At 33.3% G+C, this 27185-nt stretch overlaps 1 protein-coding gene across 1 annotated transcript in view; it reads left to right on the forward strand.

Annotated features, from left to right (window-relative positions):
• The window catches only part of nab (NGFI-A-binding protein homolog), a 72681-nt gene that overhangs the window by 39157 nt on the left and 6339 nt on the right, over nt 1–27185 (forward strand). Inside the window, exons 2-4 of the mRNA XM_088243480.1 lie at nt 22860–22961; nt 23480–24189; nt 26080–26213. Coding sequence (XP_088099606.1) covers nt 22860–22961; nt 23480–24189; nt 26080–26213 — 946 coding nt within the window. The remainder of the gene's footprint in view (nt 1–22859; nt 22962–23479; nt 24190–26079; nt 26214–27185) is intronic.

A 27185-nucleotide genomic window follows, 5' to 3' on the forward strand; every position in this document is an offset into this window, starting at 1 on the left:
ATCACCATATGACACAAAATCAATTATTTTAAAAATATCATCCTATCCTCGACAATACTTAATTGCTAAAAGCTATTTTATCTAAGGTATTATAGTATTTTCTTACCTGCAGGGATATTTCAGTTCATGTTGGACTGAAGGGTGGGACTAATTTTTTTATACCTACCTTCGAACGAGAAAACGTAACAACCCGTAAGTGTTTATATTTCCATTGAAAGTACCTTATTGTGCGACGTCGATTATGTAAAACAACGCAATGGAAGTCCAAATCACGACAAACTTTAGAATAAAATATTAATTTAAGATTTATTAAATTTTCGTCATGCTACTCATTATTGATATCGAGATAGAGAAATAAGGCATCAGTTCACAAATCTCCATAATACAACGTGTAACTTTGTATAAGTAATTTGCGTGCGCTTTCAACTTTCTGAAGAAAAAATGAAGATAAGACATATTGTTTAATGCTAAACAAAGGTATTCCCTTCAGCGCAGTTGATAATATTCGAGCTGAGTAATTAAGACAATCTTAACATATGACAACAGAGATGAATAACATTTAAGAGAAGGTAATATAGAAGTCTAGGCATCTACTGTCATTGGCTGGCTGGTAGTAACGGAATTTTTCGTGATTTGTCACAAATAAAAGTAATCTCAGTAAAAACTAAGGTGAGTTATTTTGTCCTATTTCTCTCATAATAAAAACAGTTCAATCTTTACGTAACGTCGCGTCGTATGTACTGTTTCCCTTTACAAACAATATACCTAGTATGATATTACAGATGTAATAAGGAGAAATATTAACCCTTCGTGGGGAAGGAAGACTCCTGGCGCACATGTTTATTATTCAATACAATATAATCCAGCGCTATGTCCGTTCTCACAGTCCGCAGTATGGAAATAAACCCTTCGCCTGCACTATCACTTTTTTCCGCCACAAAAAACATCGAACTGGGAGCCCCGAGACAAACAGTAATAAAAGTAGTCAACTGACCATGGTGTAGCTACGTGTATGGTGTTCCCATGGAGGGTAGATAGTGAAGAGTATAGATTACTATGGGATATGTATTTTCACCACCTTGGTTAGTCACCCTTTCGATATTTAGGGCGATTTTTTAGTTGCCGTATGATGGACATTCGGTAGTTTACTGACTTTAGAACAGGAAAGGAAATATACATATTTTCATCATCATCATCATCACTCCCTTTCCGCATCCAACGGTCACACCAATCCTTTGGCACACCAATCGCTACGAATCTTGATCATTTTTTGTTTCATGAAAGTAAAATGATCAGTCTTACTCTCATTTTTTAATGTGTAAGTAATTGTAATTTATTTACACATAAATGACGATTATAATTTATTTAATTTTACGAACATATTATGCATAATAAAACCAATGTTTGATACCCCTGATCTACTGAAGTTGATTTCATTTTAGGTACCACCTAGGTTAAGCAGAACATCTACAATATTTTATTGTCAAAATTCTCGAACGGTGGCTCAATATAACTCACATATTGTTAGATTACAGAATACCGGGAATGAATATGCATCAAATTTTGATATTTTTAGTTTATCTCTGCCTAAATTAAAAAATAAACTGACCAACATATTTTTATCAAAAAGAAAAAATCAACTTCAGGAGATTGGGTTAGAATAGTTATAATTTGGTTGATTAATGTATTTTGTTATTTTATAATTACTTTAAAATATGTATGTTTTTCAAGTAATTTATAATATGTATAGTACGCGTATATTATTATATCATACTCGATTTTTTTATACTTTTATTTTTAAGCACCCTTTAAACCATATATATGTAAATGGCAGAAATGCCGTATATACATATAATATATATACGCCCAGCATAATGCGTTAAATTATTACGTACCTAGGCTAGTATAATTGTACACAAGGAAACTATAAAATACAAATTCGTTTAAATGCCCCAATAAGGCGAAACAACTGCCGATTTATAAAATAAGCAAAATTAGTAAACACAAAACAGTGTTTTATTTTAATATTAAAATTGGAACTTGATTTATTTTTATTTAATCCAACACATGTGGTCTTGAATAACGAGAAATTTGACTTCTAAACTGACTGTTTGACTTTAGTAGTTGGTAGTTATATTGTGTCCATTAAATAAGACAAATAAAATAGGAATAGTTCCGCCTGACACCTGACGGGATGCGAACCCCGAACATTAATACATATCGCTGTCTCGTTTCTACCCCTTACCTCGTTACGAGAAAGGGTGAATAAGGAATTACGAATGTAATTCTAATTTTGTTGGATATTATTTGATTTTATGGGATACTATTTGAAAAAAATGGTGCGCGGACAGGATGCATTTTGTATAGTCGTTTGAACAAACGTGAGTTCTGTTTAAATATATTTAATAAAATGTAATATATTGTTTATTATTTATTTTTTAGGAATACAAACATGTACAATTTACAATAATTTAAATTATCAAAGATATTCAATTTTATGCAATCAACAAAATATTTCTTAACAAATAAATAAAAAGAGAATATATAGTAGGGTCAGCTACCCAATTATATGAATAACCTTAAATTTTACAAAATAAGACGACGGTTAAACAATATGAAAAATAAAATTATAAGTAATTAAAACAATATTTTTGATAAAAATCGGTCATCAGAATTTAATGTATTTTGTAAAATAAAATTAAGAAGTAGGCGAGTGTGAGTGATTCACAAACGAAAATATGCTCTAAAATTGTAATCAGCACTTAATATAAATACTAAGAATAATATAATTTTCATAATATAATTTTAATGATATTATTTTAATAATATTATTTTACTGAACGACATTTTTGTAGTAATGTACGTATATAGTTTTTGATTTGTTACTAAAATAAAACATGGTATCACCGGTTTTCATTCCAGTCACCAGGTTTTATGTGATTCTGAGTATCAAACAATTTAATTGGTACTATTTTATTATGATATTTGGCTTTCAGTAACTTTATAAGATATTTAATTTTTCATAACCGTTTTATCGTTGATCTTTTTATTGCATACTTTTTTATTTGTTTTAAGGAACAAACCGTTATTAATAATCTTAAAAAAGGATTTAAAAGAAGCTACGCAAAATACACCTCAATACCCGGACCAATTGAGAAAAAAACATTCTTGGTTTTGTACAATTGCCAGTGCGGGAATCGAACTCGCGACGCTAGTTTCATAGTTGGTGATTGTCAATACATACTTATACTATAATATAAACTCATACTTGGAAAATAACGATTCGAACCTCGAACTATGAGTCCGCAGTCCGCGACAGAACAAAGTGACTATAACACATTTTAATAAATAAAAATCGGACAAATTTGAATGTCGACATTTCTGGATAATAAATACCAAATAAAAAAATTGACGAACAAACAGTACTACCTTATATTGTGGGTGTAATAAACTCGAATGCTAATGAATAAAAAAATATTCAACACATAATATACGTTTGTGTGGAAACACTATATAACCCTCTGTCAGTCCATCCTCGGGTCAGATGTGTGACCTCCTTTTATTTTTACTTATACATCAACTTCCTTATAAATTATTATTGTCTCTAACAAGTTACTCGTCCCCGTGAGGGAAACTATCCCCTAACACCATCAGCATAGAGCACAGTTTATCACTTTCGGGACGCGGTCGTGCATTTCAACCCTTTCGAATACTTTGTTTGTTTTTATATCGTTTTACAATGAAATGCGGAAGATGGGATCTAGAAAGGGTTATCATTCTTCTTCCTGGTTAGTAACCACTCGGCAGGGTGGAATTGGGATTTCAAAAATATTCATTCATTTAATTTATTATTCGACACGTTAATAACAATCAATACTTAATAATGGATAGTAATGAGGAACTTCAGTCCTACGGGAAATCGGATACATTTTTTTTTTCTTGCGAGCTGTAAAAATTAGAGCATTAAATTGAAATGCAAAGTTACTTGTAAATGTACGAAAAAAATAATAAAAAATATTTTAATAAAAACTCACTACTTTGAACGACGTCAATGGTTCATATGCACCAACCAATGATATAAGAGCTGTGCAGGATATTCGTTTGCTTACCGTAAACTAACCAATTGGGAGAACTGACAGAGAAGAGCCTCTGGCACGCGGAGTTATTTCAGCAATACAAACTTAGCGCTGATAATGCGATACATACTCGTGTAGTAACTAGATATTGTTTTATTTGATAAGTTTTTTAAAAAATACAAAAGAAATACACGATAAGGCAAAAGTACACATAAAGAAGACGAAACGAATACCAGATCAATAAAGAGAATCTTTTGAGGAAAGAACCTCATGTTCTTAATTACAACACGTTTTGCAGCTTGCAGCTACGGAGACGGTTAGAAATTATTTTTTATCTATTAATATAAATATTCACAATGAATAATGTCACTACTCCCCCCCTGCTCGGCACCCACCTGCGATATTCACCGCTCTATAAAAACTTTAGGGGGTAAAAACAACCCTTCTTTCCTCCACCTTCCCCTTCCGATCCTCTCAGTATCCCTAACCATCTCACGGTACAAAACGCAGGTTTCTTTCTACCCTTACGAACAAAATATACGAGTCATCGCTACAAAATTAATGCTAACTATAGGAGTCACGATAGCTTAACATTGCTTTCTTTAATCAGTATAGTCGTAATAATTGGGAACCAGAAGAATAAATATTATCGGATGTATTATTGTGTAGGTAATATTACCTGCAACAGTAATAAATATTACAAAAACTGTATTATTGCAGTGGTTTTGACGATTTTTTAATTTTAAAAAATTTAAAATGAAATTTAGAATTTTTTAGCCTCTAACGAAAAGCTACCTACCATCCATCAACATTCACATTGTTAACTTTTTTAGCTTTTTTTTCGCCGTCCAATCGCTCTGCATGTCCAAATCAACGCAGAACTCCTTTTTGATTTGTCGATAATGCTTATCTCTGCCTTACATGATGCACGAATCTCGACAAATGTATATATATCTCTCTAACACGTAATTTTACCAAACATTCGTCTGAGAGATTGCATTTTGTCAGTTAACAGCTTACTTTTATCGTTGTTTTTCTATCTCCATATCTCCCTCCCATACATGAGGGTCGTTTATCGAAAATTTAAAAATATTTGAACGAATCCAATTTCTTCATTCATGAGGGAACAACCCTGTTGCAATATTAGAATTTATAAATAATATTTGTATGTATACAAACAAATAAACCAACTTTCATGCCGTTTCCCCCTATGGGTAGGCAGAGAAGATGGCGAGGAGGCAATGCCTGTTGTACTATAATAGACAATATTGAAGTGGAGTAATATTTAGTGTTGTCAAAAAATATTAAAATCCGGAAAAATTAATATTCGAAGCTATGTGATTTAATTTCATAATTATCATCGGACCTTTGTCCCCACCTGATCATGGTGTACTGATAAACTAAATGTAGTGCTTCTTGATCATCTGGTGCATGAAGGTAAGGTGATCAACCTTACGCTTCAGTAGATCAGTCACAAATAACTATCGACGTGCTAATAAGCGACGTGATGAAAATGTCTCACCATGCGGCTGTTTATCGTATTCACGATCACGGTGGAACATCCGTGTACACCTAATATTAAATGTCAAAATATTTACGTTTCGCGACATATAATCCTGCTGCGCAATCACATATTTGAATTTCACCGGTGTAAATATGGAAAATATTCAAAAACTGCTATTTTCATTTATTATACTATTTATTGCATTTAACCGGCGGTTGGCAAGCCAAACGTCAAGAAAAGCAGTCGCCATGGTAATTGTAATTTAAATTTGAACTTTTTTTCTGTCTAATGATAGTCCTTAATATTTTGCAAATGCAATATATTGTATTATTTTTATAGTAAACGCCAATTTTTCGCCAACGTACTGTATTTATTTACGAGGAAAACAAAAAACAAACCGACACGACCGTTGACTTAGAGATTACACACGCGTTGACTTATTACTGCGATAACTTAAGTATTTTTATTATTCAACAATGTTTGATTATGTCCAAATGCTTGCAGAATGGTGAATGTTACACAGTTTGTAAAGTGGCCACTCAAACCAGCCAATGACAGGTCATAAGCCCTGTAAATGCCTAGACTTCCATATTCCCTTCTCGAAAACTTTTTCCCTCTCTGTTGAAATAAATTTAAATTTTTATTATTGTTCATTGTGATCGCTCAAATGCCTAGCATGTTTATAAGCTCGTCGATAGTTATTTGTGATTGAGCTACAGGTTTCAGTTCAGTGACAAATTACGTCGAACTTACTAGGAATCGAATCCGGGTCCTCCAACGCGCCAATCACTATAATAATACGAGACGAACATATCACCAATCGATTTCCTTTCAGGATTTTTACCTGAGTGTAGCCGTCTTGAGACTAAAACAGGTCCAGGATTCTGGTTGTCCCTGGACTGGCACCAGAAGCGTAAGCCTTATTACCTTACCTTCCATATAGTAAAATTGACCCAGTTATGCTGCAATTGGATAACCAATGCAGTGCCCTATGCAGATATTTATTATACGTCTGTGATCATCAGTGCTGCGTTTCAACCCTCAAGAGGTCAATGACTCGCTTACCAACATCCTGTATCTAGTGCCTATTGACTGCCCATCAATCTGCAACCCTCCCCATAGGTAGGTACTTGTAACACTGCCCCTGTGAGCACCCTTCTTTACTACCTTCCCGAGAATATCTATAGGACCGTCAGATCACCCCACTAAACCCATAGATGATATCAAATAATAAAAATGCCCCCTGACGATATTTGGACAGTCAATAATAAATTGTTTTTATTTTAAAAATCAACTTTACCAAATATGTAACTGTTTTACAAAATAAAATAATTTTCATTATAATATTATGTGTATTTGCATACGTTCTTTTTACTATAAAAAAAAAAGGAAAATTAAGATGAACTAAAAGTAATCAGTTAAGTGAAATTTGAAAAATTAAAATAGAAATACTATTAACAATCGGGTATCCGTTAAAAATCATGTTTTTTAAATAAAATTATTATTAACAATATTTTAAGTGAGTCCAAATTTTTGTAGACAAGAACTCCGCCGTCCTTACGAAGAGTGCATTATTTAGCATTTTTGACGACATTTTTCAGTTGATTACAGATTCGGAAGGAATGATCTATATTTTAGTTATATACCTACTCTAAGCTCACATATCAATATTTCTTCAAGAACTATGAAATCTACTAATCAAAACGCAGTAAGTAGGTTTTTATTTAAAATTGTCTGTGATTAAGTTTTATTATTATTATTTTATTTTTTTTAAATTTAAATATTAATCCTATGAACAAATTAAAAAAATAGTTAAGAAGGAGGCACTTAAAATAACATTTAATTTTATTAAACATACTACAACTACAGATTTATATAAAATAACAAAAATGCTCAATTTAGATTAATTAATTAATACAGGCAAGGTAATGGTGATATTTAAGATAAAATATAATAAAAGAAAGCCGAATATTAAATTAGAAATGCAATTAATATGCAATCAATAAATACAGGAGCGTCTAATAATTTAGCTTACGAACAACTTAAGACTGACCGAAAAAAATACAGCTTTGTGTAAACAGCTATAAAGTTCAACAATTCACTTGCACAAAACACATTCACACTCAAAACACCTTAAGAACTGTTCTTAAAGCCCATGTGACGAGTGATACGTAAGTGATGTTATTTTATCGACCTTAAATAGTGTCATAATATCATTCAATTCAATTTATTTATTTAAATATAACATATACATTACAAACATATATTCAATACGTACATATTATAAAAAAGAAAAAATAATTGAAAGACACTCATGTCAAAGTAGTAGGAGAATCCTGCTCCGGAAAACTCCTTCGGAATCCTATATTATACCCCCTCATACCAGCACTTTTGCTGAATATTTTGTTCCAATAAAATATGTAATGTAATGTAATATGTAAAGTTAAAATATGTATTTATCGTCTTAATTTAAAAAATAATTGAATATCTCTTTTTTTTCTTTCTTTTAATACGTGGCACATAGTGATAACATGCATAGATTACATAGTATTGAAACTATTACAAAAACAACATTATTTTCGTTTACTGCCTTTTTCTCAGAAACGTGCCTAACTGAGATACTTCACTCCTCATGGGGAGGTCAGAACTGGATTTAATCCCCTTGGGAGTTATTAATATTTATATATTACAAATTACAACAGAGATGAAGACATTTTACAGAAGGGAATATAAAACACTTGGAATTTACAGGGTTTATAACCTGTCATTGGCTGGTTTACACACTGAGTAATCATTCACCATTCTGCCTTTGTTTGAACATCTATACTCCTTCAACTCTTCCATCGGTTGATCTTTGTTATGTTAAAGAGCTGAACCCTTAATTAATGCGCGTGAGATTATGACTGAATTATATAATCTACATACTATGCAACGCCTGAAAATGGTTTTTAATTTTTATACTTCTTGGATCAGCTGGATTTATTAATAATATTTTGTGTTTGTCCACATTTTGGTAAACAAGAACTGGATTCAATCCCTACAGGGGTTTATAATATTAACATGTAGGTGAAATAATTCGGTCAGAATCTCACCGGCATCAATAAAAGTTTCGGCACTTTAAATTCACAAACAACAGATGGAAGAATTAAAGGATTAATATAAACTTAGGCAGAATGGTGAATGATACACAATGTGTAAAGTGGCCACTTAAACTAGCCAATGATAGGTCATAAGCCATGTAAATGCCTAGACTTCTATAAAATATTCTTCAAAACAAGCAACAGAGAAACCATAACACCATTTTCCCATGGGGGGAGGATAGAACGCCATATCACTATGTCTTTGAATACAGACCTCGCTTCGTCTACATTTATACATCTACTCATACACGCACGCCGATTTGACATATCCATCTTCAAGTATTTGTGGTATTCGATCGTGCCATGTCTTTCTCGATCTTCCTCGTTTTCTGCATCCGTCAAAACGAGCATCGTAGATTTTATTATCCTTTATTTTCATCTCTGTTGTAATATAGTAAAATTGGTTTGAACGTTTTAATGTTTTATTTAAAATAAATTTGTGGTTTGATCATAATTATTTTGTATCTCCCATTGCGTACTTTTTAAAATGTGTGACCATAGTACAGTTTACTCATCCACTACCAAATATACCTAAGTCAAATAGCGTCATTATATTAATTTTATTAAACCACGTCTATTGCATTTTACTAAAAATGTCTTGTTTATTTTCGTATGTTTTTATTACGTAAATATAATATTAATTAATATTCCAGAAATATTTTTCGGTTGTGTTTTTGCTCGTACGAATTATAATAAGATTCGCCGATGAATGCACTCCCAATGTTGTTATTCCTGCATTTCTCATCCCAAGAATATAAAAAAATGAGTGAAGAATAAAGACTATCATTAAAAAAGGATCCCAAAAAAACTCAGACGCTTAATTATTTTCTGTATGCCAGGACACGCACGGCTTTCCCATCGTCAGGATTCCCGAAGAATAAAAAAATTGCGAAATAAAGACCCGCGAAGGTATGCAAATGTTCGACTGTAAAAAACAAAAAGCCCTTCTGAAACTGTCACTTTCTCATACTCGCCATTACTAAAATATATAAAAAACACGCGAGGCACAGAAAGGATTTTTTGTAATCATCCTTTCACTGCATTACCACTAACTATTCGTCTATTATTCTTTTTTAATTATTCTGTTCCTTCGCAACAGACAATGCCGAGTCTCCGCTCATATGCATAAGTAATCGGGATTAACCCGACGCGAAACATCCTGAGGTCTAAAGATGAAAAAATCTAAAAAAAACTGCATGCAAAATAGTTTCTTTCGCCGCAAAGTGTGAGAATATCAATGGGGCGAGATCCCTTCGTCGAGTATTGAGATGAGCGGCGGGTCATGCCTCGAGCGGACCTTAATTTATGCAAAATATTAGTTAGGTGCTTTGGGGCCTTTCTACCTACTGCAGCTACTGTCTGCACGATAGGCGATTACTATGCCTGAGACGTTTCTAGATTTCTGGATGCAAATCGTAATGGAAGCGATGCAAATTTCACGTTTTTTTGCAATAGCGTCCTGAATTCTCATTGTTTAAATTATTTAGCGCTATTCTTTTTTTCGTTATGGGAAATATTTTAATCCAAATATTAATGATGTTATTCAGATCCAGGAGACTATACTTCGACATCGTATGGTAAAAATGCAGTCATCAATAGACTTCACACTCTAGGCAATGAGTACCGAGACATCGCCGTCGGTGACTCATTGCACGTGAAATTTAGTACTTGTAGAACGGCTCTTCTCCTGTATTTCATAGGTAGGAGAAGCCAGTAGGTACCTTGTAGTTCTAGATAACATTTTTTTTTACTATGAAGTATTGTTCAAAATGGTTTAAACTTCTTTATTAATGTTTTTTTTTTTTTTTTTTTTTTTTCTTGATTTTATTTATAAGCACAAAACATTTCTCTTTATCATTTTGTTTACATCAATATATATTTTTATTTATAAATATATGCAATTTACCTAGGTATTAGTTTTAAATATCAATACATACATGATTGTTATTCAAATTGTTTTCTTAGTTTTTTTTTGCTGGCTCAAAGTATTTCTAATAGCATTTTTTTTTCAATAATTGTATAACTAAATAGCGGATCCGACAGACGTTGTCCTGCCCGAACGTTGGCTTGCCTGCTATTTATTACCTTGGAAAAAGACTTTTCATTGATACGTAGGTACCTAGGGACTTTTTTTTTTTTTTTTTTATATACGCCTCCACTTGTTTATGGTTGAATTCCAAAACATAAAATGTTTTTTTCTTCAAATATGGCATTCTTTTTGCAAACGTCAAACTCCAGTATTCTCACCAACAGAGGGGTGAACTTATGTTGGAATACGATTTTTAAAAAATTATTGAATTTAATATTATTTTAGTATAATCAAAAATCCAGTAAAAATAAATAAATGGGTAGAAATCATAAGAAATGTAAGGAAAGAATCTGATTGAGATCCACAAAAAAACAAATGATCTTTGTAAAAATTCAAAAACAATCTTTTTTATACCCTAAAAAGCAACATCATTCCATTTTTTTGTAAATGCATTCTCCTCGAGTGCCACACTGGTATATCGATGAATAAAACATTTATGCTCCTTACTTATTTATTACATATTGAATTTAAAAAAATAATATCCACGAACACGCACTGTGCAAAGATCTATATTTCTCTGAAAACCGCACGTAAATCGGTTAAGCCGTTTAGGAGGAGTTCGGTGACATCACACGTACAGTGGAATTATAAATATAATATTTATTCAAATTGTTTATCTTTTTTAAACTTTTTTCATTTGTAAATTAATAACTTTCTTTTAAATGCTCTGTGTTACTTATAATTATACTTACATGTATGTATATTTAACTGTATTTCTAACTAATATGTAAAATGCACCAAGTGCCGATTATTACAATAAAATAAAATAAAAAGGCCTACGAATCCTACCTTTGCATTTGATTTCTACCGGCTTAAAAACAAACGTTTATTTACATCGGTAGGTGTTCATTTATCACGATTATTAGGATCAAATATCGGATACGCGGTATCGGATTTACAGATTTTTGAATCCGAGCTATTCACTTTTGAATAGGAAGTTCCCGGAGGTAATTACACGCTCATTACCATTTCTCTCTTCCCCCTGATCTGTTTTCGAACAATACGCAGAAGTCATCTTCACACGCCGAGAACGCTAATCAAATAGTAATTCCATCTCGGGCTGAATATAAACAGAAGGATTAGGAAGAAATAAAGGACGGAGTGAGACAGTTATTCAAATGATCGCGGCGACACAATGGGAGAGAGGTAATTAGGATGTTTCTGGGAGTGGCGGAGATCGTCAAACATTGTGGTGACATTTGCATAACTATCTGAGGGCTCCGCGACGGGTACCTGTCACCATTGCAGTTCCAGAGCTATCTGCTATCTGATAACTCTAGGATCTCTGCCTCAATAAAATCGGCTGCGTACATATTATTATACATTTTCTCAATTTTTACGAAAATAGCAATCATTTTACTAAAATTTTTAATACAACTGGGCCCGAGTCAAACAAATTTCAATGAACACACTTTTCATTATGTTCTAATCGAATAAAGAGATAATGTTATATTGAAACTAAGTTATTAGATGTTTTTTAAAATGCTTTTTATCGCGTTTCAAAAACATGCAGGTGTCATTAAACAAAGGTCTTGTCTATTTCCCCCTCTCTATGATTACCGAATGGAGCTTCTCGCTACTATCCTTTGCCCTGTTATAGGTCCTGTCGAATGTACAAATCTAGTGGCTTCCAAAAATAATTTTAAAGCTCGTAAAAAGTTTTTGTAATCATTAATCCCGGTCTCAATCTAATGAAGTGTATATTATGTACTTCTGGATTTCCATCTTTCAGCACATATGCTAAGGCCACCGGATTGCAGAAAGCTCCTTCGGGCAGCTTTTCTCGTTCGGCAACGAGCAATTTTTCCGTGTATGTGGGCACCGCCAAGGAGACTTATGTCCTTATATGCGGTGTGCGGTACACGGTGGGAAAGCTGTCATTACACGAACATATTTGGTACAAATGAATATCGTAAAATTCTGTAAGCGAATAAAATATATATCTGTAAACGAGGAAGTAGTAAAAAATTTACTGAATTATATTTTTTGACTAAAAATAGTGTTGATTCAATTATGGATGTAAGTCAGAAATGATAACAAAAATCCCCTTTCGCGTGCGTAGTTAATTAGAGGTTTAATACGGAGGGTATGGGAGAGAGCCGTCTGAAGTCTGGACTCGAGACGGTCAGAGCGTGTGCTTGTGTGTGATAACCTCTTACTACGAGGAGTAGGGTGTGTGTGTGGTATCGTGCGATTTAAACTGGCATTTAGTGTGGCTAGGGAAGATGTGAAGGTAGAGTAAGTACGTATGTAGGTCAAGGAAGGGATTCAAGCGAACACATTCATGTGCACATATTATATCTTTATTATGTATATACCTATATGTTTGCACAAAAGTTGGCTCAATCTTATCACGAAACGTGGATCAATAATAAACAGAGAAAGTTGAAAGTTTAGCGTGCTAAGTGAGCAAGTAAGTTTATTTCTCAAAATATCAAATATTTTACCGAATTCTATAAGATTGTACAGCTGTAGCTCAATCACAAATAACTATCGACATGCAAAAACATGCTAAGCATTTGAGCGATCACAATGAACGATTATGTACATGCTTAAGCTATCACAGTCATAACTCAACGCGTGTGTAATTTCTAAGTCAACGCTCGTGTCAGTTTGTTTTTTACTTTCCTCGTAAATAAATATAGTTCACTGGCAAAAAATCAGCGTTAAAAAATACAAATATTATATTTGCAAAATAGTAAGGAGTATCTAATACAAAAAAGTAAAAATTAAATTATAATTACTATGGCGGCTGGTTTTCTTGACATTTGGCTTGTCAACCGCCGGCTAAATGCAATAAATAACATGATAAATAATAAATAAATAAATAAAAATAGCAGTTTTCAATTTGTGATTGAGCTACTGGTACCCTAAAACGGACAATTTTTCGTGCCTATGCTACGCCTTATATTGATGATGGCTAGTGTCGCGGACTCGCGGATCAAAGGTCCGAGGTTCGAACCTCACTCTCTTGGTTCCATTTTTTCTAATATTTACTTATTTATAACCGTTAAAAATGGAAATATTTGTGAAAATTATAAGAACGTTAATTTTTTTTTAAATAAATTAAAATAAACTAAAGAAAGGATATTTATAAAAATGAATAGCCCGCTATGCCTCTGTTTAAGAGTCTTGTCAGGAGTTGAGAAGAGAGGATATGGAAGGAAGTTTAAAAAAAAACCACTATGTTTTTTCTTGCAACTGGCAGGAATCGAACTCACGACGTCAGTTTCACATCAAATTAATTAACAGACGAATTAAAAAATGTTCGAACGCGGCTTGTAAAGTGATGATGCGCGGTCTGACTTTTCTTCATAAAAACGAATTCCCGTATTTTCTCACTAGATTATGGCACTAGAGCGATGGTTTATTGCATACTTTAGATATCCACCATTAGCGTGTCCCTATTGTTTGTTTTTTTGTTGGTAAATATTCTTTTATAGGAGCAAGGATCATCCGAAAACCCTAACAAGCGTCTTATTTTATCCGCCGTCTTCGGACGTACGGTACGGAATAAAAACCTTTTTTTAAAATAAAATAAATCGGTTTAATTTTTGGGGTGAGGAAAACGGGAATACGAAACTTCGGTTTTGTTGATTAAATTTAGGCATAATCAGTTCGACCTGCAATTGTCTTTTTCGCATAGTATTCGCGGAGGCAGCTGCAAAAGAGCGACAGAAAAACTATGTTCAAATACTTATTCGTCAAACCGCTCTTTCTCCGCACATCTTCTTAAACCAGCCAATGAATTTTTAAACCGGGTGCGTTTCGTGGTCCGGTGGATGTAACAGAGTTGAAGCCCGGTTTATGTAGATGAAATTTACTTATTTAATTTTCAATTATTGAGAGGTAAGTCCATTAAAAGATGTGTTAGATTTGATTCATCATAAATCACTCTGCATTTGTTACGTAGTATGAAAAATTATTACAGTACATTATTTTTTTTCAATATTTTTTTTAATCTGGAAAAGTATAAATAAAAAAAATAATTTATTGATATCAGTGTTGAAATAATAAACATTCATATCTTCACTATTATAGGAGTATATTCACCTACTTTATGTGGATATTATAAAGGGTCATGGTGATTTATTAGGAACCCTTAGTTAGTAGGTAGGTACATACCTCGTATGCCCGAGCTTGCCTTTCGCTGGACCTACACTTCGAGCGATAGGAATCTATTTTTGGGGCATTTTAAATAACATCCCTTAACAGGTGTTTGGTATGGCTTAACTCACTTTCGATTTCTCTGGAATGAAACCCTAAAATATCCCTTAAGATTCCTAAAAATTAATTTACAGCTAATTTTGATTCGTTATAGACAAATAATAGACATTTAAAATTTAATGATTTTATATCTAGTTTTGCAATTATTTTATTGAAAGTAAATTTGTGTATTTTATTATAGAAATAAAAGACGAGCGATACTTTTATCCACAAAATTGGAATATCCAGTGACCGGTTTCATCGCTTTCGTGACATCTTCGAGACTTGTATCTTTATTCAGAAATTTAATGTTTTTATACAAAACAGAGGTAAGGACAGAGAATTCAAAATTGTATGAGAGTAAATTAAAATTCATTATTTTTGTCTTAAGGATCATTAACAAAGTGTTTCAGGCTAACTAATGAATTATCTCGTCCTTTAATAAATTCTGTAATAAATTACAAAAACTTTCCATCAAGAATCTTCACTTACAAACTTAAATGTTTTAAATTTGTTTATAATAAATAAGTTTGTGAATCAAATAATTCAAATAAAAAAAATAATCAATAATGAACATGATAACTCACCTAATAATAAAGTGCCATATACACCATTATGTGAGCACAGTACTTTTATGATTGTTTACTTAATAAATAAAAATAAAAAATAAATAAAATAAAAATAAAAAAACTGATAAGGGATTATGAAAATCATAAAGTAATGCTTGTAAGAGATTCTATCATAAAAAGTACCATTCTGTTTTAAAGTCTGTAAACCCCTTCGAAAAATTAAGCGAGTATTTTTAATTTAATTTAGGTACTGTCATTGACATATTAAAAATGTAAACGTAAAGAAACAGACCTTTCTAAATCTCACGCCGAAAAAAAACAATAAAAAGATCATTACGTTTCTAGTTTCCCACGAAAAGTATCATCACATGTTGCGTACTTAAGAAAAAAATATAAAAATATAAAAAACCACCCCACCAGTAATAACACCCTCTAAGATTTATACACATTTCTTCCCTCCCGGTTAGTGTAGCCTTCAAATTGAGCGGCCGAAAAAAACGTACCTATTCATAATTAGTTTTTTAGGGTTGCGCGTTTTTTGACCGACGTTACCTGCATAAAAAACACAGGTGGTTTGTCCAGATTTAACCCTACCTGGATGATATTCAAATGAGTCGATGGGTTCGGAGGACCGCGCAGTTTTTTCGATGAGTGTATTGTTTTTTGTACGGGGAACTTTAATATTCATGAAACGTTTTTATCTGAAGACTTCATTGTTTATATTTTTTGTCTAGTTTTTTACTTACTAAGATGGGTCTGGATGGCGTGCCAGGAATGGGGAGGATCGTGAGAGATTTCCAAGAACAACGTGAGAAGGTTATAAAAAATACCTTCACTTTTATTTAGATTTTTAAAATTAGTTCATTTTTTTGTATAAATATTGCATTATCGTAACAAGTTCCTTCTCAATATTGTAATTAGCTTTAAAATAAAATAACTTTTTTTCGCATTTTACTTAAAACTTAACTGTTTTTTTAATCCCTAATTTTTTTATTATAAAACATATTATAGTATAGTACTTACATATTTCTTCTTCTTCTTGCGATGCCGGATTCCACCGTACGGTAGATATAGGCTATCATCATTTAAAATATATCCATATATAGGTATTTCTAAAAAAAGTTCTTACAATAATTTCACATATTTCAGATTCCTCTTGCCGTCCATTTTTCATTGATGATGATTTTAACGATATACTTCTGTACTATAATTGCTTTTTAATATATTTTCTTTATTCTTATCGTTTAGACAGCTTCAAAATCATTATAATTAATCTTTAAATTTATTTATTTTATTTAAAAATGTACATCTCATGATTACCTCTTCATTTTTCAATTCCTTTCTTCTCTTACTCATATATCGTCCCAATCCAACCGGCCCAGTCCGGTAAAATTAGAGTGGGGGATATTTAATTAATATTTTTGTTTTTTGTTTTATTTATTTAGTTTCTACTCGCAGGTTAAAATTTTGCAAAAGAAAATCGAGTGGAGAAGCAATCTAGAATTCCACTCGTCTATGCGCTCTCTAGCTGCAAGACTTTTGGTGATATTAACTTACGTGTCATGTAAGTTAAATCAACATAAAATTATGTCTAATTTTAGCTGCAACTGTAAATGGGATCTAGATTTTAAGCCGCCCATGCGCTTTGTAGTCGCATTACACGTAATTTTTTAATTTTTTTTTAATGATTACTTAGTTTATTTTTTTGTACAGTGTAAATGGGGGCTAGATTTTCAAATGTCCGTACAGCTGCAAGACGTGTTATAATTTAGTCGCATTATAGTCGCATTACACGTAATTTTTTTTTTTTTTTTTAATGATTACTTAGTTTATTTTTTGTACAGTGTAAATGGGGGCTAGATTTTCAAATGTCCGTACAGCTGCAAGACGTGTTATAATTTAGCTCATATTAATTGTAAAAAATAAACACAATTAGGAACTTCAGCCCTGTGGGAATTTTTTGATACTTGAGTTCTTATTATTTAGTAAAATATTTCAATTTTCAGACCATTTCCTAAAAGTCGTAAATAACTTGTGCTGGAAAAATGAAAATCGAGTTGTGGTAATGTGGGATTTAAACCTGGGACCTTTGGTCCGTGAGTCCACAATACTACCATGGGCCCACAAACCGGTTCATAAATAGATACAATAAATGTTTTCTTGCGCTCGGTAAAAATTGGAGCATTCAATTGTGCGTTAAAGTTTCCTGAAAATGTACGAAATAAATAATGAAACATATTTTAATATAAACGAACTACTTTGAACGGCGTCACTAGTTCATATTAATCAAATATATTAATCGGCGTCACTAGTTCATATTAATCAACCAATGATAAGAAATTTATGGAAGATTTCCGGTTTGCTTGCCATCAATGGACCAATGGCAGAACTGTTTGAGAATAAGCGGAAGAGAACCGTCACACGCGTAGTTATTTCAGATATACAAAACTTTTAAAAATCATAGCGCTTATAATACGATATATTAGAATTGAAAAAAAAAATATTTTGGCTTAGTTTAATAGTCTATTAACAAATACTTTTTTTAAAAAAAACACTGAACTTCTTCATTAGAAATGGGGAACAAGAATCCCAACCGCCTATGTAGCTGCAAGACGTGTTAGTATGTTTATTGTACGGCGCCCTTGAGGTGTTTTTTAATCAACATTTTTATATATTGTATAAAAAAAGAAACCGCATAAATATTTCCTAACCAGAAAATCTGCCAATCAATAACTCCAGGTGACCAAAAAAAAAATCCGGTGTACTGAACAATATTCGAAAAATATAAATGTTACGTTTTTATTTATACCAAAAAAAATAGGCGGGTTCTCATATAGGCCCGCCCCATTGCCCGAGGGTGCGGTTTAGCACAATACTCACCCCAGGGACTTTTTTCTTTATTTACCTTCAAATCCTACCCCTAATTTTTTTTACGAGAATTCAAAATTCGTCGGTTGGTTGAGACGCGCGAAGGAAGCTTTTTCCTAACGAATTAACTCCCTTTGGGGATGCAACCCCATGCAACTTTTAACGAACATTTTACCTGCATTAGAAACGCAATTTTTTTCGACCCCATCCCCTGGTTGAATATTATAATTTGCATTTTCTTGATAACCGTTTTAAGGTAGCCGGCTTCATTATATAATATTTATAATTTAATTGCTATCTCTGGGAAAATGTCGTTGAGGGATCATAAAAAAATAATTTAATTTTTTGTTCAATATTATGTATGTCCTTACATTAATAATTTTAGATCGTTGGAGACTAAGGACAGTTAAGTCTGTAAAAAAAAACATACTAATAGATTTTTAAAATTGTTAACTTGAAACGATTAAGTATGTTTTTTTTTAAGAATGCAATCAAAACGTGTTTACATCCTTCAATATTTCTGTCTCCAGATTTGACGAGGGACGGGATTATTACATGGTTGTGTATTACTGGCAATTTTAATAAATCTTTATACTATTGTAATCATTAATATGCAGAAAGTACTATTCGTGGACCATAAACGAACAGCTTCAAGCATTACCTACACGAAATAAATATGAACGTGGTACCGGTTTATTATTTGATGGAGACACGGCAGAAATGGACTTGCCAACAAATAATCATTTTTACAGGAAAGTAAAAAGAAAAGTAAAAAATGTTTGTAATCAGCTCGTTTTTGTCAAATATGTGATGCAGAAAGATAATTTTTGTGCGGTTTTTCACAAAATAAGTTCCCTTTAACCGTAACTGTATATTTTTTTTCCATAATTTATTAGGTGAGGATTTTGATAGTTTTAAAAATACCGTTTTATTGTGTCTCAATTTTTTACTAAATTTTATCAAATATTTGTATATAACCACTTTTTTATAAAAGAAATATTTGCGTTCTTATAATTTAACCAAATATTTAATTTTGATGGCCATTATCAACGAGTTGTAAATAACTCACTATTAGAAAATGGGAATCAAGTTGGGGTAAAGTGGGATGCGAACCCCGGACCTTTGATCCGTGAGTCCGAGATACTAGCAATGGGACCACAACCCGATACAATTGTCATGTCTACCGGTTTCGAGACGTACCCGTCTTTTAGCAAGGGCACCCATTAAACCAACATGCAAAACCCGTAGACATAGAAAAGTCATCATCATTCCCTTACCGCACCTAATAGGGCACTGGATTGGTACACCAATCGCAGCATATCTCGGTAAGATATCAGTCTTACGCTTCAGGTACCAGTCCAGGGACTATGAAATATTCCAGTGTGAAAACAGCTTTTTAAATAAATATTTCATATCAACCATATCGGCAATCGAACCCGAGACCTCTTGCATGGTAGACAAACGCGCTGACCATTACACCACGAGGCCGACTTTATAGGAAAGTCGGTAAGTGGTGATATACAAATATTTAATAACATTTAGTAAAATGTTTGAACTCAAACTTAATACTTGAAATATTAATAATATTTCAATTTAAGACATTTAACTTTGTTAGGGAAAATTCTTGATGGAAGTTCATTGTAATTTATTATAGAAAATAAAAGACAAGTGATACGAAGTTTTTTTTTTAGTTCAGTCTCGAAGATGTCGCGAAAGCGATGAAACCGGTCACTGGATATTCTAAATTTGTGGATTAAAGTATCACTCGTCTTTTATTTTATATAGTAAATATCTCAATTTTTAAATCAAAATTATTTTCTTATATGACAAATAAGTAATATATTATTAATTAGGTAGAAGCGAAATTAGATAAATTTATTTTGGTAATAATTTGAATGTTACACTAGTAAGAAAATTTACGTAATGTGGTAAATTCACAAACGAATTTAATAAATACAAATAAATCGATCGTACATATTACGATAAATAAATGGCATTAATATCTCAAAAAGTGAAAAATTTAACGAGTCCGTTTTTTTCGTATACTCTTTATTTGTAAATATTAAATAAGTTGAACAATGTATTACGAGTATTTAGAGTCACAAAATTGCACGATGTTATACACAATTAATTCACAGATTTAAAAAGTAAAAAATCAATCTCGTCAGGACAGATAAATTTTTATGAACTGTCAAATAATTCAAACACACTTTAGATTTATTTTTTCAGGTGGGCTTCAATTTTCAATATTTTGACGTATTAAAAATAAGCGTGTTTAAATATATTAAACCAATTATGAAAAACCTCTGATAAAACTGAATAGCATTTTTTTCTAATGAAAATATTATATTAAATTTATTACCATTGGAGATAATTAAAGTTTCAAGAATTTGCCATAATGTTCATAATTCAATTTGGATTCATTATCCATGAAAAAAGGCGTTTTTGTATACTCGTAACTTGAGCTTGGATGAGATCTAGCCGTTAAAATAAAAAATTGCAAACAAGATTCAAATCTAATTGTGCATAATAGTACCAAAATTACTATTTGGTTACTATGACCTACAGACTACTCGGTACCGGTACCCTTAGCCTGGCTGGCCCGGGCTGGGCTAGTTTGATTGAAGGGAGAAAATTAAAAAAAGCTTTAATGCCCCTCGTTATATATTTTATATGCAAATTCCTTTTGTGTTCGCCGACAATGCGCCAAAACGGGCCATATACCCCACCCCACTCGCACATGCGATGCCCTATTTTTTACCCTCGCACAAATACATTTAAAGGGACCACAGACAATAGCCATAGCCGAACCTCGCGTTCAATTTTATGGCGGGGGATTTTTTGCCAGCGTAGGGATGTGAAGGAATCGCGGGTTTTTTTCGATATCGATCCGAGATGTTAACCGGTTCAAGACGTGTTTTTTCACGAATTCCTGCTCGTTTAAATTAATGCTAATTCCAACGGATTTTTGAAGTCGTTTAAGAACAGCGAGGCTCTGTTAGTTAATAATTTATTATTTACGTAGGTACTAAAAGTTTAGGGGACTGGGTTTTTCTTGATTTAAATTAAACAACTACAAAGAAAGTTCTAGTAAGTAATAACAATTATTAATACGAATACGAATGTTTTTTTTTCAAACTTTATATTATTTATTTTATATACTTCGATATTGCATATATTAATTACCCTTGTTTTTAAATAAACTAATCTGGGCCTCGATTACAATAGCTACCTAACATCGATCGGTACATATCGAGATATTTTTTATTTTTTTTAATAATACTTTATTTTTTTAAATAATACTTTATTTTTTTATTAGAACTACTTTTATTAAATATGTATTACTATCACATTATTCTCCTGTTTTTATTCCTTATAGGCATTTAAAGGGTAATCTCCTCAACAGAATCCCTCCTTTTCCTTTTATATCCTTATCTTTTCTTATCCTTTTCATCCCCCCTAACGCTTTGGGAACGAAATCATTATTATTTAATTTAACTCTCTCGCGTGATATTATTTAAATATTATTATAGAAGTACTCGTACATATTTTTATTATTTTTTAAATCTGTTAATTATTATATTACTACATTAACTTTAATTGGACTCATACTTTATATTATAAAATGAATTGTTTACAAATTTACTGTTGTTTTTCCAAATAAAAAAAATTAAATAAAAACGTATAAAATAAAATCGATATTTATATACGAAAATGTGTATATTTGTATGAAAAGTTAAAGTATCTGCTTCGGTAGCCCGTAATTGAAAATGTTTAGAAAAAAAAATACATATTCTGTGTTTCATACAGAAAACTTAATTATACTTTGTGGATAAAAAACGAAGGTAAATGCAATGCACCGTAATCCGGACTCTGGGTACGTATTCTGTTGGGAAATTAAAATTTATCTTCAATTTTATCTACAAAGTAAAATTAATTTTTCTGTATGAAAAATATAATATGTTTTAATTTTTTTTCTAAACATGTTCAATTAAAGGTTGCCGACGAAGAAACTTTGAATTTTCATACAAATATACACAATTTCGTACGTAAATATCGATATTAGTTTATACCGTCTCAATATATACCGATGAAGATAGCCGTTCATAATCGCGGCCCTAGGGTTACTCCGTGGTGTAAATCCGTTGACAATAAGAAAATTTAAGTCGGAATTTCACGAAAAACATTTATTTTAAATGTATTTTATTTTAATTCTATTATAATTATAATTTTTTGGAGTGATACGGAGGAGCTGTACATGTATTTTCTCGACATTGTATTTAATAATAATACCTGCGTAGAAAACTATAACTTAATATATTTGTAAATATTGTATTTATTTGTAATGGCTCTTGTTTTCTTAAAACAAGTCATTAAAATATTAAAAAAAAATTCTTTTTGTTTTAGTGGTGGTGACCACGGCGCCAAATAACGAAGCTGAACTGCAGCTTTACAGAGTCCTACAGAGGGCCAGCTTACTGGCGTACTACGATACTCTACTAGAAATGGGTAATTTTTATATTTTTCTAAATGCCCTTTTTTTTAAAGTAAATATTTGTAGGTAAAAACAATTCGATATATTATATTATTAACATATTCCCATAGAAGTGGAAAACATTTCAGAGAAGGAATATGGTACACTGGCATTTGCAGGCATTTACAGGCCTTATGACCTGTGATCGGCTGGTTTAAGTGGCCACCTTTACACATTGTAACATTAACCATTCTATCAACGTTTGAACAGCCACGTTTTCTCAACTCTTCCATCTGTTGACTTTTGTGAAGTAAAAGAGCTGAAACATCTGTTGACGTGGGTAAGACTAATCTAGCTAAATCAATCCACCGCCTGAAACGCATGAAAATATTATAAATATTTATATTAGTTTTAGTTGAATTAACGTATACTTAGTTAATCTACGAAAAATAACATCCGTATTTTTTCACTTCTTCCATTGATCTTCTTCCTTGATCTTAACACTTGTTTTTTGAATTACCGTATTATTAAGTGTTTTATTATTTATTATTAGGTGGTGATGATGTGCAACAGTTGTGTGACGCGGGAGAGGAAGAATTCTTAGAAATTATGGCTCTGGTGGGAATGGCATCCAAGCCTCTGCACGTCCGGCGACTCCAGAAGGCGCTGCACGAGTGGGTGACCAACCCCGCGGCCTTCCAGCTGCCGCTGGCCGAGCCCTACCTGCCCCCCAGCCCCCGGCTGCCGCCGCCGCCCCGCGCGGCCCCCAGCCCCGAGCAGCCCCGCCCCGCCTACAGCCCCTCGCCGGGTGCCCCCGAGACCAGCTGCGGCTCCAACGCCAGCCCCGTGCACATCGTGACCACGAACAACTCTAAACATTCCATCACGCCGACGTCCACTACGAATAACGCCAACCTCAACTCCCACAATTCCCGTTCCTATTCCCCGCACCAGTCCGCGTGCCCCGCGTCCTCCAACTCCAGCCCCTCGTCCGTCCCCTGCTCGCCCGTCCAACTGACCCCGAGCCTGCTCGACTCCCAGATACAGAGGCTGGCCGCGGCCGCCGAGAGGCTCAGCAGGCATCTCCCGCAACTGGAGCCCAAGCCGCAGAACGCGAAGAAAAAGATGTGCAAGGACCTGGAGGCGGTGATGATGATGCCGGATGACGATCCGAGGAGGATGGAGGAGATTAGAAAATACGCGGCAATTTATGGAAGATTCGATTGTAAACGAAAGCCAGAGAAACCATTAACCCTTCACGAGGTAATTATATATTTTTTTCTTAAATCCGCGTTTTTTGACTCAGAAAAGTCACTTTCCCCTGCAACAATATTGGGCCTCATCAAGCACTCAATTCTACACCAATTAGGCTGAACGTTCGCCGCGTGAGCTTGTTTTCTCAATACCAATTCTTATTTTTTCCAGTCTATCTTCTTCTTCTTCCTCTTCTTTAAGTGCCGTCTTCTCTGCGGAGATCACATAACTATCTTCCGCTCCCTTGACTGTCGCCTCGAACAGTCGTGTTGTACTGTTTCCGCGCCACTGTCTCAGATATCGGAGCAAGGAAACCCTTCGACGACCCGGTCCTCTTCCGCCTTGTTTTTTCCCAGTATTAATAGGGAAATATCACATAGTGCGAATACCGATGAAAATATACGAAATGGATTTAGAATAATTAATTGTATTTTCGAAATCAATATGGACATTGTAAAGAAATGTAAAAAAGAAGTTTAATAAAAATATGTCGCTAGAAAAACGTAACATGTTTGGTCTTGACAGTTGTAACGTCAAGATTCGTGACAATGTTATAAACTAATTTGAATGGGCAGGAACAAATAAACATGAATCGTGACGTATTAGGGGCGTGGCCAATAGAAAGGCCGTTTTTGGGGGAATTCAAAATTACAAATTTAAAAATATTTTTTTATGCTACTAATCATTAGCAAAAAAATATTTTTTTGCTTGACAGTATTTCATAGACCTTTATTACTTTTAAAATGTAAAAAAGAGTGGTGTTTTCTGTAGGAACTGGAATTTTTCTCATTTTATTACATTGTGAAGTAACTCTAGATCCCTTTTCATGCGTTGTAAAACAATCTCATTTAAACTCTGTCTCTCCAAGTGATCTTGAGCATCCCGAAATCAAACGATTGTATTTTCCTATCAACCTATTGTAATGTCTTTTGGAAATCTGTCCGAAAAGAAGAACAACTTTTCTTTCGCCCTTCAATACGTGACTCTATTCGGGCACGGGTCTAGACGGAATCTAATGCGAACAGACGTTCCCATTGGATTCTTACTTGCACTAATGCAAGCATTTCATACTCATCAGATTCTCGTGTGATTCATCTTATTTATGTTGAAGAATAGTACCTCTAAAATGAAAGACCAGAATCTGATACGAACATCGAATGTTAAGGATCTGGGCGTTAGATTTGTGAGCACCCTGACATTTCATGAACACAGATACAATCAGTGGTAATGCATTGAAGATGTTAGAATTTGTTCTGCGTACTGCCAGGGTTTTCGAAAATAGCCGCGTACTGAGAACTCTTTACAACTCCTCGGCGCGAAGTAGACTCGAGAGTGGCTCGACGATTCGGGGGCCACATGAACTGAAGTACTCTCTTATGATAGAGAAAATCCGAAAGAAGTTTCTGAGATATCTCAACATGAGAGAGTGCGGGTATTATCCTCGGCTATATCCGACCGAGTTTCTCCAGGGTATGCTCGGCTACAACAGTTTAGAGAATAGAAGGAATGTATATTTGACTACACATTTTTGTCGATTGTTGCGCGGTATGATCGATAATTCTGAGATTATGATGAGCATCGGTTTGCATGTTCCTGATAATTACCTAAGACAGCGTCAGCGTAGATTGTTTCATATTCTGATATACAGGAGCATCCTGCCATTGGAAGGGCTTCCGCTATGCTGAACAACATCGCTTTGGATGTTGATCTGTTCCGAAGGTGTTTTCCGGAGCAGGATTCTCCTACTACTTCGACATGAGTCTCTTTTATGCATTTTTTTCTTTTTTATAATATGTACGTATTGAATATATGTTTGTAATGTATATGATATATTTAAATAAATGAATTGAATTGAATGAAATGTGTAATAATTTCATCATTCTCTCGGCACTCCCACAGGTGTCCGTGAACGAGGCGGCCGCGCAGATGTGCCGCGCAGTGCCCGCGCTGCTGACCCGGCGGGACGAGCTGTTCCCCCTGGCGCGGCAGGTGGTCCGCCTGTCCGGCTTCCACTACTCCAAGGGGCAATCGCAGTAAGGACGGTGATTATTTCACCGAATGTTATTTTTACATATATTTCCACCAACCCCCAAATAAAGATTTTTCCTCCATAAACAATTTTACAATCTTGCTAACAAACAAATATGAACACGATAATGCTATTATTTACTGTTTCAGCATTTACTTTGTGGAAAAACATTCTGAATTTATTTAAAATGAAACACTTTGTAATTTTTACCACAGTTACCGAGAAAACTTCAATTGATCAAATCATACTCCAAAATTCTTCACCCAGCTATCAATATTCCCTTATAATTAGGAAACCCCACCCGCTCCACCGCGCATTGCCTTACCCCTTCCACCCGACCCTATCAGTACCTGAGCACTAATCTGCGTATATATTTTAGTTTGGTTTATATTTACACCTGATGATGGGTAATTCAGAATACCTGAAACTAGTTGTGTTATAGTATACTAAACTCTTATGTGGTAAAAATTATAAAGTGTTTCATTTAAAATAAATACGATAATGCATTTTTTTCTAATCAACCCTTGATTTCTTAAAAAAAACTTTATTTAGTACTAGAATTTTTTTTGCTATTAATAATATTGTTTTTATCAGTAAGTAGGTATGAATTTTCCCAATTTTCCAAAACGAAAGCCATTTTCAGGAGAAGTGTGCAAGTTTGGGTTTTGTCTAAGGGAAGAGACCATTACAGTAGACTGCTGCGAGACATTGCATAGATTTATGTATATCGTGTTGTCCAGATTTTTCCTGAAATTTATGTTTATGCAATAATTTTAATTTGTAGTATTTTTTAATAATGCTTCCATTTTCTATTTTTTTGCATCCCAACTCAACACAGGGCTCTTGGCCTCATAGAGTTAGGGATACGTTTTTTTTTGTAATATGGCACTATTTTAATTTCAAATGTCTATTATTTATTTTGATTTCACTATGTTTTAACAATTTTGCCGCTGGCTAAAACATAATTAAATACCAG

The sequence above is a fragment of the Micrasema longulum genome, unplaced genomic scaffold (genome assembly GCF_059751315.1).
Source record: "Micrasema longulum isolate JH-2025_06_02 unplaced genomic scaffold, ASM5975131v1 h1tg000215l, whole genome shotgun sequence".
NCBI classification, from domain to species: domain Eukaryota; kingdom Metazoa; phylum Arthropoda; class Insecta; order Trichoptera; family Brachycentridae; genus Micrasema; species Micrasema longulum.